The sequence below is a fragment of the Strix aluco genome, chromosome 1 (genome assembly GCF_031877795.1).
Source record: "Strix aluco isolate bStrAlu1 chromosome 1, bStrAlu1.hap1, whole genome shotgun sequence".
Classification (NCBI taxonomy): domain Eukaryota; kingdom Metazoa; phylum Chordata; class Aves; order Strigiformes; family Strigidae; genus Strix; species Strix aluco.
In genome coordinates, this window is record NC_133931.1 from 123,522,298 (window position 1) to 123,539,497 (window position 17,200).

General features: G+C 37.2%; 1 protein-coding gene across 1 annotated transcript in view; it reads right to left on the reverse strand.

Moving 5' to 3' along the window:
- Window positions 1-481: 481 nt before the first annotated feature.
- ARMC3 (armadillo repeat containing 3) overlaps window positions 482-17,200 on the reverse strand; it is a 51,799-nt gene continuing 35,080 nt past the window's right edge. The window contains exons 11-17 of the mRNA XM_074848918.1: window positions 16,498-16,634; window positions 12,906-13,074; window positions 11,937-12,037; window positions 10,748-10,840; window positions 5,285-5,482; window positions 2,676-2,838; window positions 482-1,167 (exon numbers count right to left, since the gene is read on the reverse strand). Coding sequence (XP_074705019.1) covers window positions 958-1,167; window positions 2,676-2,838; window positions 5,285-5,482; window positions 10,748-10,840; window positions 11,937-12,037; window positions 12,906-13,074; window positions 16,498-16,634 — 1,071 coding nt within the window. The 3' untranslated portion in view covers window positions 482-957. The remainder of the gene's footprint in view (window positions 1,168-2,675; window positions 2,839-5,284; window positions 5,483-10,747; window positions 10,841-11,936; window positions 12,038-12,905; window positions 13,075-16,497; window positions 16,635-17,200) is intronic.

The window sequence follows — 17,200 nt, forward strand, 5'->3', positions numbered from 1 at the left end:
TGCCTTGTTGTTGGTGTTCTGGTCTTCTGAAATCAGTTTTGCGCAATGTTGCCTGCATTGGCCTAACTTCTGTACAGGATTTTTTCTCGGTTTTCCACAGTAAACTCACTTACTAGTGGTGCTCCCTGAAATACTCCAGCACATTCCTGACAGCTTCACCAGTAAGTGGTTACTAGAGTGCTCTAGCCAGTGTTTTGTCTCTCTTAGATGCACCACCACATTTCAGCAACACCATGTTACCCAAGGCTGCAAGAAATACATATTCCCTGTCAAAAACTTCTCAGAGTCCATTTTATCTTCAAGTGAAAAATAAAGAATTTAAAGGGAAATTGCAAACAATAACTTATCAGTCATCTGTCTTCCCTGTGCCAGAACAAACAGTATTTACTTTCATCCAGGTATGTTATTATCTGTAATTATTAACTCTGCCAAGTTCCAAGAAATATAAATGGGATGTTTTCTACAGAGGCTAAAAGTATACTGTTATCTTAGTTCTTCTAATTCTCAGTTCTTGGGTTATTTCACACAAAAAATTGTCCAGTTGTTTTTAGGTGATGTTATTTCACCAGATGTCATATTCTCTTGCTTCATGGACATATAATTCCTATAAATGTGCATGGGAGTTGAAGGAACATAAGAAAAAACCAAATACACTGTATTTTGGAAATAATTTAAACCTATTTAATAAGCATTATAATGGTAACACATACCAAATATTCTTTATCTACCAAATTTTTATCTGTAGTTTTACAGTTTAGTCTTAAAATACTACAAAAAAATTAACAAAATTTCTAAGCCTTGAAGTTGGATACCTAAAATATGTTTAATTAAACATTGAGGACACCGTACTAAATATGCTGCTTTTTCATAGCTGGACCTGAAACCCCTTATGTTTCCTAAATATAAGCACTGCAAACACCTTTAAGATAGTTATTTTGGTGAAATTTGTCAAGATGATTAAATATGTTTGTACTGATCTGCCTCTGCACTTCCCTGTTTTATCAAAAAGCCTGGCTCAAACATTAGATCTACAATATACTCTTGAGGAGGAAGCAGAAGTCCAGCTATTCCTTGAGGAGAGGCATCAGCCAATTTAACTTCATTCCAAGCTCTGTTATACTTGCCACGAACTAAAGTACAGCCAATGCCAATTCTGTCTGCTATCACCTAAAAAGGATAAAGGAGTTAATCACAGTTAATACATGTAACTTCTGTGATATACAGCAAGGCTAAGAGATACTTAAAAAGAAAATACCTGAAAGGCCAAGAGCTTTCTAGAAATAGATTTTGTAAATCTCTAAAGTGTTCCAAACTGCAAATCTCTATTGTTGGTTCTGCTTAGAAAGTGTAGGGTTTTAAATGTTATTTCTGCCATATTCTATGCACAACATGAAAAATATTCATTTTAACTCTTTTCAGACATTGATACATTTGTTTATCAGCCAGTCCTTCAGATCACAAAAGAAGCGCAACACCCACAGTACCCAGCAATGTTTTTTTCTAGTTGGAAGACTTACTTCTGAATAACATTTTGAAAAACCGTCTATTCAAGCAATGAGGTGTAGGTACATTGCACACATATAGCTAGTGTGAAATATTAAGTGTAAAAATGCAATATTTTTATCAATGCAAGTTTAGGACTGTTGCTTCACTCCAAAGCATACTCCTTGCTTTTCAGCCCTGTGAATGTGGGAAGCAATGAAATGTGAGGCAAGCTTCTGCTAGATGAAACACCTGCCTTTCCTCTGTGCTGCGCTATCACTGACAGACATATAATGGTTTCCAGCTACAGAACTGTTTTCTCAGAATGCATCTGCTGTGAAGGAATGAAATCCTGAAGGATTTTTAACTTGTTACAAGTGCACAAGGATATCCATTGCTTAGACTGCTGTGGCTTTAAGAGAGATGATCCATCCCTACAAAGGTTTCTTAGGACAGTGCAGGATAAGCAAACATCAGTGCTGCTTCAGCACAATTAATTCATGCCCTCAGACCTCCATAAAATATGTCAGGAACTTTCTCTCCCCGTGGGTACCACAAATTTAGGATTGTGCTCTTTCTCCTGTGTACTGTTTCCTAGGTCCTTCCTGCTTAATGTGCTAGGCCCTTGCTTCTCTTTTTCCTTTTCATCCAAGAAGGAGAAAACTCCAGCTACCCAAGAGCCAAGGAAAAAAGATGGGACAGATAAGCAGGCTGCACCAGTATGTCTTCACACGAAGACAGAAGAAATGAATCTTCCCAGTCTAAGAAACTAGAACATAAAAGCTGTTATATACTATCATAGAATACTGGATAGATACCAAATAAAAATTGTCCCAACGAGTTTACATTTGCAGCATGGAAAAAAAAGGAAGCTGCATAATTCAATATTTTACAGTTTACAGAAAATGTAAAATGTTTTGACTCCCAATCAAATATTTTGGCTTTTTGCCATTTATCAAGTATTCTGCTGATATCACTTAAGACAATTTAATGACAACAAGAATGTTTACAGAAGGAAGCGATGCTGGCTTCCATTCACTGGGAAATCAACTTTGCCAGTGAAAAATGACTTAAGTGTATACAAAAGATTTTACATGAATATAAATATTATATTATACTGATGCAAGTATACTTTAGTTTATAATATCCATTTAACATCAATATGTTATATTGTAAAATAAATGTTAATGTACCTTGAAAAGTAAAGCCCTGTGGCAGAATGTCCCTTTTTTTACTTTCCCTATAGGCACAACGTTGCATTTCAGTTCAAATTCTATTTCACTGATGTGAAGTTCCCAGCTGAATTCATGTAGTTTGTCTCTTTCAATTGGGCCACCCATCTTGTCTGCAACAAACCTGTTCCAATGTATACTGGGATCAATTACATCTATAATTTATCACAAAAAATGTAGCAAAATCAAATGTATACAAGCAATAAGTGAATGACATACAAGACTTTAATACTTTTGCTATGTTTGCTTTATTTTTTTTAATTCAGTAACTGGTATTTTAATGCTCACTGTTAAATACAGTTAAGCATAACTCAGGTCATTCACATTTGTCACAGACCTAAACCAAGGTGCAACAGCTGTCAGCAGAGATTCTGAAGAGGTCTAGTACAGGCACAAAGTCCTCAGAGGAAATCATTAATAACAGCGTAATTACTGAGGAAGTAGTTCAGAAGCTAGTCATCTTTACAGCTAACAGATTACGTGAGCTATGTATTACAATCCCCAGCCCTACCATTTGTTTGAATAGTAATAAAGGCATAAGAACATATGTGACAAAAATAAAGTCATAGGTAATTATCCCAGCACAAGAAAACAACTATATCCATAAAGGGTACTTTAACTTCTACATGCGCTTTCTCATATTGAAGTCAGTATTCAGGGGGTGAGAGGTGTGTACTTATCCATTCAAAAGCATGGCTCAGTCACAGAAACAGAAGGTCAGAACTCAGTGCAAACACTGCCAAAAGCATGCCTTTTGGGTGACTGTGCACACACGAGATCAAGCCCTGATTTGTGAGTCCCTACCTCCTCATACACACACCTTTACCTCCCCTATGCATGGCCCCTGTATGTAAAGACCTTTGCTCCTCACAGTGTCCTCAGCCACAGGCACACATGTTACTGAGGACTCTCTGGACAAGGTGTTGCAATGCTGATGTGGGAATCACAAGCCACTGCTTCAGACAGGGAGTTAAAATCTGCATCGTGTCCTCTGCTGTAACTGTGAACAGGCTCTGTCCGCACAGTACATGCAAGGGTACCTCAGAGGCCTTATTTCTGAAAAACTAGGGCCTGGGGAGGTACTGGTTGCGACCGCATGGGCACAAGGAGTTATCACCAAGCAGGCTAGACATGGTATCTAAAAGCTGGGAATTACTGGGTGAACCTGAAGAAGCTGGGGGCTCTAGGCAGTCCCTTGTGCTGCTTGTGCCTACAGCCAGCCCTCGGTAAAGAGAGCAAAGCTTCTTGAGCCTCCATGCACACCACTCCTGCGTGCGCACAAAGATGTGCTGCGTTTGTTTTAAAGGAGACAGCCAGCACTACCGTGTGTTCCCTCGTCTACCCCAGCTCCCTCCCCGGTGAGCGCAGCAGGAATTCTGCTCAAGCTGCCAGGCTGCCGAGGGCTGCTGCAGCTGCCTCCTCCTCCCTTTCCTATTCAACACACACTATTCAGGCAGCAGCCTAAAATGGAGCATACACATAAAAATCCCCACAGAAAACATTCTACTTAAAACTTCCCGTGATTGTTTCGCTGGGTTGTGTGTCTGCAAGTATTTCACTGGTGTGTCTGAAGAGAGGATTTGAAAGAGCATTTTATGGATTCCACCTTGAGGAAGGCAGCATGATTTATACACAGCTGGATAGTTAAGGATGAATATCCGTCCTGTCAAATTTTGCAATCAACAGAAAAGTCATTCCTCATATCACATTAGATCACTTCATTAAAAATGAGTTAGTAGAAGAAACAAATTTTGTGAGACTCAGTGGGATCTGACGCCAAACTCTCCAGATTCAGGAGGTAGCCAGGAAACTGCTAAGATAGTAAAGGTTAAACTAAGGAGAAGATGAAAGGAGACACACTGCTTGGAGATGACAGTGATTGGTGCCTAGGCTGAGTAGTCAGTGCAACTAATTAATCACCCATCGATTACAACAGTCTGTACAGGCACCATTGCAATATCCTGGCACTATTAAATCATCAGGATATTAATTACAGTAGCACCTAAAAACTACATTAGGAAAATGTCTCATGCTTTTGGCTCTATAGGAAAACAGAATACAAGAGAGTTCCTGTCCCAAGGGGTTTCTAACTAAACCAACTAGGCAAGAAAGATCATAAGAACAGACACAATACATGTAAGTTGCAACAGTCTTGACTATTAGGTTGGAGTTCTAGCTTGTGCATTTAGGCTCTGCAGCAGCTGGGTCTCTCCTGCTCCTTGATGATGTAGATGCCATATGCAGCTGATGTGTTCATTGGAAAGGATCAGTACAGATATATCAATGTGAAAAAAACCCTGAAACTGTCCATGTATTTTCAAAATGAGAAATGTATACTCTTTTGTTGCAAGTGATATCTTATTTAAAAAAAAAAAAAAACTAATTACAACAAAATTAGAAACAAGAAGCTTAAATTCTAAAATTATGTCAAAATTCTGGACCAAAGCGGACTTGGATTCCAATTAAGGATGGGAAAAATAACAAATTTAGAAAAGTTGTCCTTGGATGAGAAAACAGTTATTTTACAAATTCAACTTACATTATTTATGGAAATATAATTTGGTACTCACTGTGCAAGAGCCATAACCTGTTCCCGGGTAGTCATTAGGGGTAGAATTGTTTTGGAAGCATCATTAATGTAATCCAGTAAAATGAAGTCAGGTGGTGGTAGCCAACGTGAATTTTCCAGATTTATTTCATCCTGGACTTTAGGTGTAATCTGAGTAACTTCTTTCGATTTTTCTTCTTCTTTTTTCCCCTTCCCTTTTCTTACACAGAAAACAATATACACTTATTTAGAATACTGTAATATCTAAAGTCCAAATTCAAATACAGTAGTTCTCCAACAGAACATTTTAGACAAACTGATTTGGGGGCGGGGGGAAGGTAGGAGAAATCCTTTCTCTTGATAATGAATACTCCAAAATCTACAAAGCTGTAGAGAACACTTGTGGAGCATGCCTGCAGGAGATGGTTAAGAACCAAATGTCAGTAGTTCCATGTTAATATTGCTGTAAATTCTCATTTTACTTTTGTCTATGGCTCTTATATGCCTTTCCTATAAATGGACTATCTAGGGGAGAAGACACCTATGTACATATAGGAAACATTTTTAGACAGTTATGGTTTGGTTCCATATGGATATGAACTAAAAATCATGAACTCCAATGAGTTTTAACTTGATAGAAATTTGGACTTCAAATAAAGGAACAAACTGTATCAAGAGCATGGCTGAAATCTTGACAGGACATGCCAAGCAGTAGTCTCTGTGGTTGCAAATCCATGTACTTCAAGCATTATGCAAACTACAATATGGCTTGTCAGATGAAGTTTTTATAAGAAGTCTGTGTTTTTGCTGACTTTTTTCATTGTACATGCTACGTATTGCACTAATGCTCAGGATTTGAAAAATGACTATGATCCTGAACAGGCATCATAAGCACCTAGCAGAAGTATAAATGAAATTCTTGTTCTGCTTAGATTGAATACTGTGCCTTTCACAAGTTATGTAGCAACTATAAAATCAGTACCTCACCAGGGGTATCATTAAGGTCTATACAATCAGGCATATTAGGATTTTTCATTCGTGGGAACACATAGAACTTTTTTTTGTAAGCATTATATCTTTTTTCACCATAGGTTCTGAATAATTCTACCGTGAAATATTACAAAATTTCTTTCCTTTGTTTAAGAGTTCTGGTTTATTTTTTAAAATCCATAATACTTCTGGCATTCTTGGAAGCAACAAAAAAAGAAATAAAGGACTACTAGAGTACATGGCTCCAGGGCACACTATCATTATTGTATGATCTTCAAATTATTCTTAAAATTTTTACAGTGAGCAGCAGTCTTAAGACAGAAGGTGTTGGACAAAGCAGAAGGGCATATACCATTACCAGTAGTCCAATTCAAGCAATTTTCTTCAGAATACTTTGCAAACTTTTATTTTACCTATTGAGATTTACCATATTCACAAAAAGCCCTTTTCATAGGTTTGATAAAGCACATTATTTTAGAAGGATAACCAATTAAGATTTAATCTTAAAATTATAGAAAATTCAACACATTCTTAAATAAAAGGTTCTGGTTATTAATTACACTTATACTTGAAAAAAGCAGATAAACAGTTTTCATTATCCGATTTGACTCTAACTATAGCCAGGGAACCTTCTAATGCTAGATTAAACAGTTACACACTTCTCCATTTATACACTTACACATTATGGTTAAGAAAACACTGTTTAAAAAACTCTGAATTATTCCCACCTCTCTGGTGTCTCACTTAGGAGGTTTTCAAAACAACAACTTCTACAAATGGTATAATTCTTGTTCCTTGACCATTTTCTTTCTTTGTCCCCTGCTCTTCCCTTCTATCCTCCCAGTACTTTTCCCTATGAAAAGTGCACCACTAGATTACAGCACTGTAGCAGGAGAGTTTGTTCCCTATTCCTACTACTCAAATGACTCTTGAATCATTCTTATTCTACTTCTTTCCAGTTTTCAGGAAGAAAACACCTGAGAGGAATGGGTTTGAACAGTGATTGGTTTGGGGTTTTTTGCTGCTGTGTATTTCTCTCAGGTATGACTATGTTCTGTTCCTTGGTGGAATGGCTGCTTTAAGGTTGTCTTCCACATCTGTCTCTACCTTACTCCTGAAGTCTTCAGTTCATCATATCTGACTAATACTTACCTCATAAGGAACTGTGGAGGTGCTGTCTTACAGCTCAGTGATGTAAAATAACCAGTAACCATTACAATAGACTTCTACTATCTTTTTCCTGTCCTTTTTTTAAAATCCCCATTTTATTTACCAGTGGGAATTACGACATCAGAAAAAAATCACTCCCTTTTCCCAAAGCTGTCTTATTACTCATGAGACGATCTTGCTGCAAATGGAGAGGAATATTGCAAAGGAGAACTCATGGCAGTTAATAGTCTCCAAGCTGTTTCTGATTCTTCTTGCAACTTCAGTACAAAAGTCCAGTGCGTCACCAGAAAGTCAGTGTGATGAAGGCGACAGTCAATAAAATATTCTACCACCAAAACACAGCCATGACACCTATTTCTTTCTTTTTCTGCATATCTGCCTTGGCTGTCTTTAGAAAAGGAGTAAATGAGCTTTGGAAAGTATTTCCTTAAATGCTGTACTGGAACATAGCATGGAATAAATGCACATTTATCAGCCTACATTAAATATAATCTTTTAGCCCCGTCAATGTGTGCATCAGATCGCAACTGTTTGATCAAAAATGTTGCTATCTGTCTATACAAATATATGTCAAACTATCAACTAGGCACTTCCTCTACATCTAATTCAAACACTTCCAGCAGACAATTACAACTGTCCTTTCTCTTAGCTTTCAACTTTGGTTTATATAAAGTAGTATCACTTTTTCAAAACAATGGCTTTAAACTGTGCTCAGTAGTACTTTGCAAAATAATGATGAACAGAAACATATGATCAAAGGAAAAAATATGTAGGAAAAAGTCTAAGCATGTTTGAGACTTGGAGTCAGCTACTGACCTTCAAGTAACTCCCATATATCTCACAAATTAATAATAATAATGATGTACGAATTATGGAATCAAAATGAATGACAATGGGGTTATAAATCAAACAACTTGATCATGACATTCAAAAGCAATTATTTCATACTTGAGGAAAGAAGTCTTTGTATTCCTGCAAGTTTACTATGAGAGATTGAGCCAGGTATTTGGTTTTTCCTAAAGAAAATTTTTTGCTTTCCAAAAGAGTTATGGTTGCTAACAGAGCAGTCATTTACTGTGTAATTGACATAAATTACATTAAAAAGCAACTATCCAAGGGTACCCTCATCTCACACTGCAATAAACAAACATAGTGTCTTGTCAGAACAGGTCTCTGAGCTCTGCACAGCTGCTTGAGACTATGCAAAATTGCCTATGACTCTAAAGCATCTTTTGAGATGAAGGAATCCCCCACTGGTGCAGAGAAAACATAACTGGGGCTCAGTATCCCCCCTTCCTTCCTGCTCCCTTTCAGTAAACTGGCATATGCATGGTGGGTCATGACCAGAGCTTGCTGGGCATCAGGAGGACCTTCTAAATGAGCAGAAGCTGGAACAGGCCTGGTAAGACACTTAAGATGAAGTATCTACTCTTCTGCATCCTGAAACAGGAACCTTCCACAATGCAATTCATATGATCCATTTTGGCTATCTACTATGAAATGATTTAAACTGAATTCCAGAAGTGCTTGCAGTCCAAATAACTAGTCAAATGTAAATGTCTGCCTTGTAAGTCAGTAACTTCTGAACAGACTAATCTCACTATTTGGGTCCTGATTTAAGTCAGAACCTCAACTCTTCACAGCCAGTAGCTATTATCTGTCAACAACTTGCATGTCAGTTCTAAACAAACAGATACAGGTATAATTCAAAGTATAATACCTTAAGTCTTTTTCGCTAGTGCTGCTTTTGCTGAGTGAACACCATTGTCCAGATAACTCCTGCTTTTCCTCCACTGGAGATATCATTGAACTACTGAGATCACAAAGCAAGTTCCAGTTTTCTCTTGACTTTCTTACTGCAGATTTCATCACTCAAGCACAGATACATACATACACAGAAATATATAATGGGTCTAAGAAATCAACCATTATCTCTATCAATAAAATGCCTGTACAGACAGTAGCATATCACAGTTCACAAATGAGCTCCAAGATAAAAATTGCAAACATAGCACTTCAGTTCCTACAACAGGCATGCCATCTCTCCTTTTTTTTCCAACCCTGCAGCACTTAACATTTTGCAATGCCCACCACTGACTAGAATTCACAGCCCTGAGGTATGGTCAAGGCTCTCTATACCCTAAAACAAGGAAGATTAGGAAGTCAGGACTGGGCCCCACAGAAGCCAGCATGATAAATGGTCAGCTCACTAAGGCAGCTAACAGAAAAGCCAAGGAGAGTTGGGAGTTTTACATCACGTTCCTATGAAGGACTAGATACCATCCCACTGATGGCAAGGAGGCTCTATTTGGACCGGTTTTGGAATCCTGAGCATTTCCCTGGAATTAGGCATGTACACCTGCCTTCTCTGAAGGGCACTGTTGTGGTCATGATCGTGCTGCTGTTTCACATGAAGCACAGCTGGGGACCGTGGTTCAGTTTCCTTCCACAGGAACAAACTAAGGGTTAAGTATTTTATATTAAAAGTCATCAAGACAAGGACTAGAACTTTGGTCTCTACTCTCTCAGATAAGTGCCCTAACAGCTGAGTAGAAAGCTCTGTTCATTATGCCTCATCGTTAGTGAACAGCTACAACAAACCAGAAAGAGATTGCTAAACCCCAAATATTTTGTGATCAGCTATCTGCATGTGGGAAGGACAAGCTCAAATCCTCTTTCTGTAAAATAAATTAATTTCCCACTGCAAGCTTAGAGGTTCTGAGCTATTTGGTATGAGCGGACATGCCCACCAGATCAGTGCCATAGAAAGGACTGCAGGACTGTACCTAGTGTATTGTATGGATCAGAGGGAGCTCTGCAAGAGCGAGGCATTTTTAGGCTTGTTGCTGTCAAAACTGGGACAGTTCTGAGCACACCCTTCTCAGCTTTTAGTCATCTATGAAATTTCACTGGAAGAAATTTAATCTAGAAATAAGGATGCATGTAGGCAGTGTAGGAACTTTTCGTGGGTCTAGGTTCTAAATTGAGAAAGAACTTCTACCCTAATTTCCCTGTGTCTTGGTTGTCAAGCTGTAAAATAACAGTATTTCACTGCCTCCAAAGGATATTGAAGGGAAAAACAGCCAAGTAAATAGGAGATGTTCAAATACAGCATGGGGAGGGAGGACGAATAATTACTAAGGTAGACAAAGGAAGATTACTGCAATTAGGAGCTGAAAGAAAGACTTCGAAAACATATTTAACATTGTATTTGAGCATTTGTACTCCGTTAGGAAACTGTTTATGATTATTTTCAATCAGAATTCTATTTTTAATGTTAGAGCAATAACAGAACATTGACAAATAGTAAATCTTAAAACCATACCTTGCTTTTTCTCTATTGCTTTTTCTTGAAATAGAAGGTGACAAGATAGTCTGTTCATAAGATGAATCTTGTGCCTCCTTCTCTACTGTAAGACTGAAATGGAATAAGATATTTTTGCATGTTATTTGCAGAGTTAGCATTTGCATGTTAAGCTATGAAAATGGAGTTCTGATTTTAAAGAACAGTAAATAAATTCATAGGGAGTATATAAGTGGAAGAAATAACATAACCACTAATAAACCAGATATTGATTTAGGGATCAAAAATGATGTATGGAATACCAAATGATGGACACAAAAGTAACTGGGGAATAAGACTGCTGCAAAGGTGCAAAGGCAAGAAGCTGTATCAAAGTCAAAGAAAGAAAACCTGATAGTTAAAGACAACTCTAGGGATCAACAAAGAGTATGTAAGTTTAATTTGTCATAGATATTCTCAGACATCTTTATGGTGTCATATACAAGCTTAAAAGGGAAGCTAATGATACTGTAAACCAAATATGTGATGTGTTGACAGAGAAGAAGGTTTTGGACTTGCAAAATATTGGTAGAGCATTCTTTGATCTGTGAGACTGTTTACAGGAAATGACTCCCAGTTAAACAAGCCCAAGACCAACTTCCTGCATTCAAATCTAAGAAGATTTGTTAGGCTGGCTTCAACTTAAACAGAGAAGAAATGGACACAGGTTCTTTATCAAGCCTGAAAGCTTGATGCTTGGCTTTGTCCTGCCTCTTGGGATGTTATGCTTAAAATTCCATGCATTTGTCTGTACAAGAAGATAATCAAATCATAGGTTTCATTGTTGCATGTTGACATTCAGCTTAGATGACATAATTATTATTGCAGATGACAAGCTTTGTTATAACTAATAAAATACTGGGTGTCCCGCCATCAGTAATCAAAGGGTGTTAAATGAATGTTTAATGGCTAAGTTAAAAAAAAGCAACTCAGTTGGATAAATCTTTTATATCTAGAGGGGGAAAAAAAAGTTATTTTCCAAATTCTTATTTTACCAAATACAAATCTCTTGCCTTCTAGGACATGAAGCACTGTGCTGGGATTAAAACAGACCTCTCTATTTTATATATATGTATATATATCTATACTATGTAGTTTGTACTGGGAACAGTGGAAGTGATGGAAATGATGAGCTATTGCAAAAAATGCTAGTAGATCAAACATGACTCACTCTTCTTGTGGTTTAGCATTAATGAAGATTATGGCCCGACAGTCAGTAAGCTCTTGCATACTCAGTTCCTCCAAAGATAAAAATTTCACTCCAGGCTTTATCTACAAGAAAATTAGCATAACAGATAAGGTGTTCTGTTCAGTTAAAGATTAAGAGAAAAAAAATTTTAAAGATATCTAAAGAGTAATTTAAAATTCTTAATCTTTAAAGGAAGATTTACATAAGAACTTACAGAGCCATTCAAAGTATGTGCAGTTGTTTTCTTCTTAATTTGCATTTTCTTCATCAATTTTCTTAAAAAGATTGTTTATAAATACTTTATCTTGTAGTTATTGTTACTATGTCATTCCAAACAGCTCTAGAATAAGGAAATGTTCCTGCCTCTGAAGGCTTTACAATATAGGATGGAATTTTCAAAAGCAACCATGTGCTTTAGGAGCAGGTATTTCACTGATTTTCAGTCAGACTGGTATTTCTAATTCATTTGGGCATTTTGAAAAGTCCTCCTTGGATTTAAACTGAACACAGCACTAACAAGTGATACTGGAGTCAGTCTTTATATATAAACACTACTTTATGAGAGAAAGGGTCATGACCAAGGTGCAAATATGAACTCTTTACTTCTTTATGTAAAAATAAACAAACAAAAAGTCCACAGGTCATTCAGTGTCAGGTTAGTATTAAGTATACTGCAGGGAAAGAGACCAGAAGAACTAAGGTCTGAGAAAGGATCTGGAAAGGAACTAGGTCTGCACAGCTTACACAGGATTGGGAAGAGGACCGCAACTGGGGGATAGCATGAAGATGATAAGATTTCATCCATGAAGAAAGATAATCCAAAGACATTAGTATAAAAACTGGGAAACTTCAGGACAAGAAAACAAAGTATTTTATGTAGCCAGATTCTGGCTTTTTCTAAACCAAGAAGGAAATTTTACTAAGTAGAGTAATTTATTTAAAGTAGCTTACCTGACCACAATCATAGAATCCATCAGTAATGATATTACTTGATGATAAATATCCCATCTGGCTGTATTTTTGGGGAAGATTGTTATCAAGTAGCTTTTCCAGAGCAGCTTCGCTAAAGTTATTTTTGCACCCTGTTGATAGATTAATTTCTTCTAGGATGTCTAAAGCACTGTTAAATAAAATATAAAGGCTAATTAGTCATTAAATACCAATTAATTGTTATTATACAGTTCATGTTAGTTTTTAGCATTACCAACGCCAAGGCAGATTCATTTCCAAGTGCTAGCCTTGTGCCCTCTGGGCCAGCAAGGAGCTGGCTGTGCTGCACAGAATTCTTTCTCTAGGGAAGAAAACACCTTGCAGTGCTCAAAAGCAAAAGCAATTCCTTTAGGCAGTTAAACTGTTACATAAAGAAATGCAGACAGGATGCCGCAACCTTTTATCAGAAGGATATTAGGCACCGCAGAGAACTTGAGAAAAAGAAGGATGTAAAAGTAGAGTGAAGGGAATAATGTTCAGAGCTGACCATATGACACAGTTCAGGGAACCTCTCTCTCTCTCTCTCTGCCCAACTTGCAATGCAATTTGCAAGTTCCAGTTGTGCATTATGCAATGTGTGAATCCTCTGGTTTAGGACTGTTACTGTGTTTGGGGAAGGCGCAGTTGGCAGAGATTTGCTAAATACGGATGAGCATAGAAACACAAGCAGTTGTGTCAGCACCACCAGGATGGCAGGATTTTTGCAGCATGGAGGTAGAAACAGTCATGTGAGGCCACAGGAGGACAAGAATTCATTTCTTAAGCTGTTTCTGGTGCTGACACCCACATACTGATAACTTCTGACCTGAAAAACTTAGGAAAAGCTCAGCAAGAAGATAAAGGAAGCTGAATCAGGAGAACATAGCATACTGCAATTTTGGAACTGTTTAGGAATGAAAAAAATGAAAAAAGAGGGTGATATATTCATATGTATGTGTGTATACATATTCAAAATTATATCTGTGTGTGTCTATACACACATGCAGACATTCTTCACATCCTAGGGAATCAATTTATATATATTTATAAAATGAACTCCACGTTTAGACTGTTTCTCTCTGTGAACGGGGAACCTCAGCTGTGGACATTTACAATGTAGACATCTGAATTTAAGTCAGATGAATTCCAGAGAACAAGTTTTTCAGGCAAGGCAAATGACAACCTTCTCTTTTAGAAGACAGCAATGGGAGAAAATAGTGGAAGAGCAGTACAGCCTATTTGTCATACAGCACACTGCAACTAAGTCAGGTAACCAGCAAGTAATGCATGGAAGAATTTTAAAGGGGAAAATTAATAAGGAAAGGCTAATGTGTACAGCAGTGTCTAAACCAGATTACAGGCACAATATATGGAGGAAAGACAAGTTAATAACAGACAAATACGGCTGCACCAAAAATTCTGTGAAGACCTGAAAACCAAAAAAGGACTCATATAGAAGTGGAGACACTGACACTTCCAACAGAAAACAAAAATTAAGGGACAAACCCAAAAGACCCACAGGCAAAGTGAGACACAATTATTCAGGGACTGAAACAAAAATAAATGTTTCATATGCTACAAGTCAGAGAGGAAAATGTAGGCCTATTACTCAATGTGGAAAGAAAACTTATAACAGATGGCACAGAAAAGACTGAAGTGTCTGATGCCTTTTTTGCTTCAGTTTTCATAAAAAGGTTGCAAGCAGATGCCTGGCAGTAATATTAACAAGGAGGTAGAAACAGTACGCTTAACAGTCTAGAATAAGTTTGAGGAGACAGAGTTAGCAGTCCCTGAGGACACATACCTCATACTACTCTATGAATTGCCAAAAACAACCTCTGAACTATTTATAATTGTATTTGAGAATTCAGGGAGGACAGGCTAGGTGCCAGGAGAGTGGAGAAGGGCAAAGATAGTATCTAGATTTGAAAAACGAAGAACAAGGAAATTATAATAGAAATCATTCAGCCAAATTTTAGTGTCCAAAGAATATAATATCAAATTATTAAACAATCAGTTTGCAAGCAACAAGAGATAAGAAATAGCCATTATATATTTGTCAAGAATAAATCATGTAAAGCCAATCTAATCCTTTCTGTGATAGGGTAACTGACTTAATGTATAGGCAAAAGAAGTAGATGTGAGATGCAAGTTGACTTTGAGATATGTTTTGACTTTAATAAGTCTCTTCACATATTCCTACTTGAATACTCATGAGCAAGTCAGGGAAATACAATCTACATGGAAGTAACATGAAATAGTGCCTGACTGGTTGAAAACTATGCTTAATGTATTATTATCAAGAATATGGTGTCAAACTGGAAGGACACATAAATTAGCATCCTACTCTGATATTGTCAGAAAGAAGGGATTAAAAAACAACAGTGCTATATGCAAGATATAGAAAATAATTACTGAGCTTTATTTGATGATAGTATGACCTCAGCTGAAGTACCTCATTCAGGCTGGGAGATGGCACTTCAAAATGGCATAAATTAATGAGAGAAATTCAGAGATGTGTGACAAAATGATACAAGTTTTCAAACAAAAAGAAGTTTAAAATTTTTACTTTGTCATGAAAAGAAAACTGAGAGGGACATGGAATGTGAGAAAATTCAGTAAGTTAAATTGCTATAAAAAGGTGGTTAGTCAGTCCCACTGAATGTAGGACAGCATGTAGCTGGATTGATTTGCTGTAATGGATATTTAGAATGCAGAAACCCCTTTTTAAGGATACTCCAGCACTGGAACAAGTTACCTCTGAAAGTTGTGAAACCCCCTCAGAATCGGTATTTACCCTGAACAAGAAAAAATATGTTAGTATACCTGATTCAGTCATACAGTGGGCAGATGGATAACATCACCTTCGAGGTCCCCTGCTGTCCTAAATTTCTGAGATTCTCACTCTGCAGAATCCCCTCATAGATGGATTTTAAGTATCTGTGCAGTAATCGGAGAAGTGTCCAGCAGAGGGAGCAGGACAATTACATATATTTAAAACTAACAATAACTAAAAGAGTCACCCCGTATAAGGAGCCCTGTGTTGTAATTCTTATAACTCAATCCAGCTTTTGTAATTAAGATATTAATATATGGAACTTGGAGTTTCTAAGAAGAAATAAAATAGAGTCTATTTTACGTGACACTTCAGCACACCTGCAGTTAACCAGAGCTTGTAAATCAAATTTAGTCTGTGTGTAATAAGTACAATTTACTGTGTATTTAACTTAGCCTGAAACCTTAATTTTGGTTTCATATGTATGGAGCACTGTAGTCCCTAATTTTGACTGATACAAGCACATCTTCAGTATAAAGCCTAATTCAGTCACAGAAACAATAAATGTTTTTATAATTCCAGACATTACTCTCTTCAGGCTTACATTTTTTTCTTAAGACTTCCGTTACTTGAAATCAGTACCATTGCATCTGTAACATCTGTGGTGCAAAAGTAGCTTCTGCTTACGAAAAATTATAGCTTCATTTTGCTATTCTGCTATAAATAAATAAATGATTGACTTAATAGAGTTCTCGCATCAAAATCTTCCCTCTGTCCCTTAATACAATTTCTACTCACCCTAGCCTGCATAGTTCAACAGCAGTTAGTTCATCACTTGCACAGACCATAACAGCCCAACAGGCATTTCTTCTGACTTCTTCATTCTTAGAATGCAGTAATTCAACGAGTGGTCCCAGTCCACCTGCATTTCTCAACTATAAAAAAATGAAGACATTGCCACTTACATATTTCATCTATCCCAGCAAGAACGGCCTGTGAAATTCACCTTCCGAAACATTCAAGCCTTGTAGACAAGCTATGCTGGGCTGGTAGAAAGGCCATTCATGGGGATTCTATGCTTCTGTGAACTCTGCATAGGCTGGAGCCAAAGTAAGCTTCAGAGTGGTACAAGGCACACATCCCTTCTGGCTCTGCCTTGCTTTACAGTTATTAGATTGCGGTGTGGAAACTGAAGAGATTATGCAACCCAAGACTGCCACAGAGAGTTACACAGCTTTTTCTGTGTTCTCTTGCCTCCTAGCAACTAATTTACATCACAATATATTTGAATTTGTATTGTATTGTGTGTATGACAATCTTATTAACATCCTATTCTCTTGTGTGCTACAGTATCTTTCCTATACATGCTGGAGGAAATATTGCTCATTTGGATTTTTGAAGAGAAAGACATTTTAAGGACACTGAAAGAGGTAGATTAATTATCTATGTCCCTTATTCATGTCCTAATTAACAGCCTTGACCCATGAGAAAACCCCAGCTT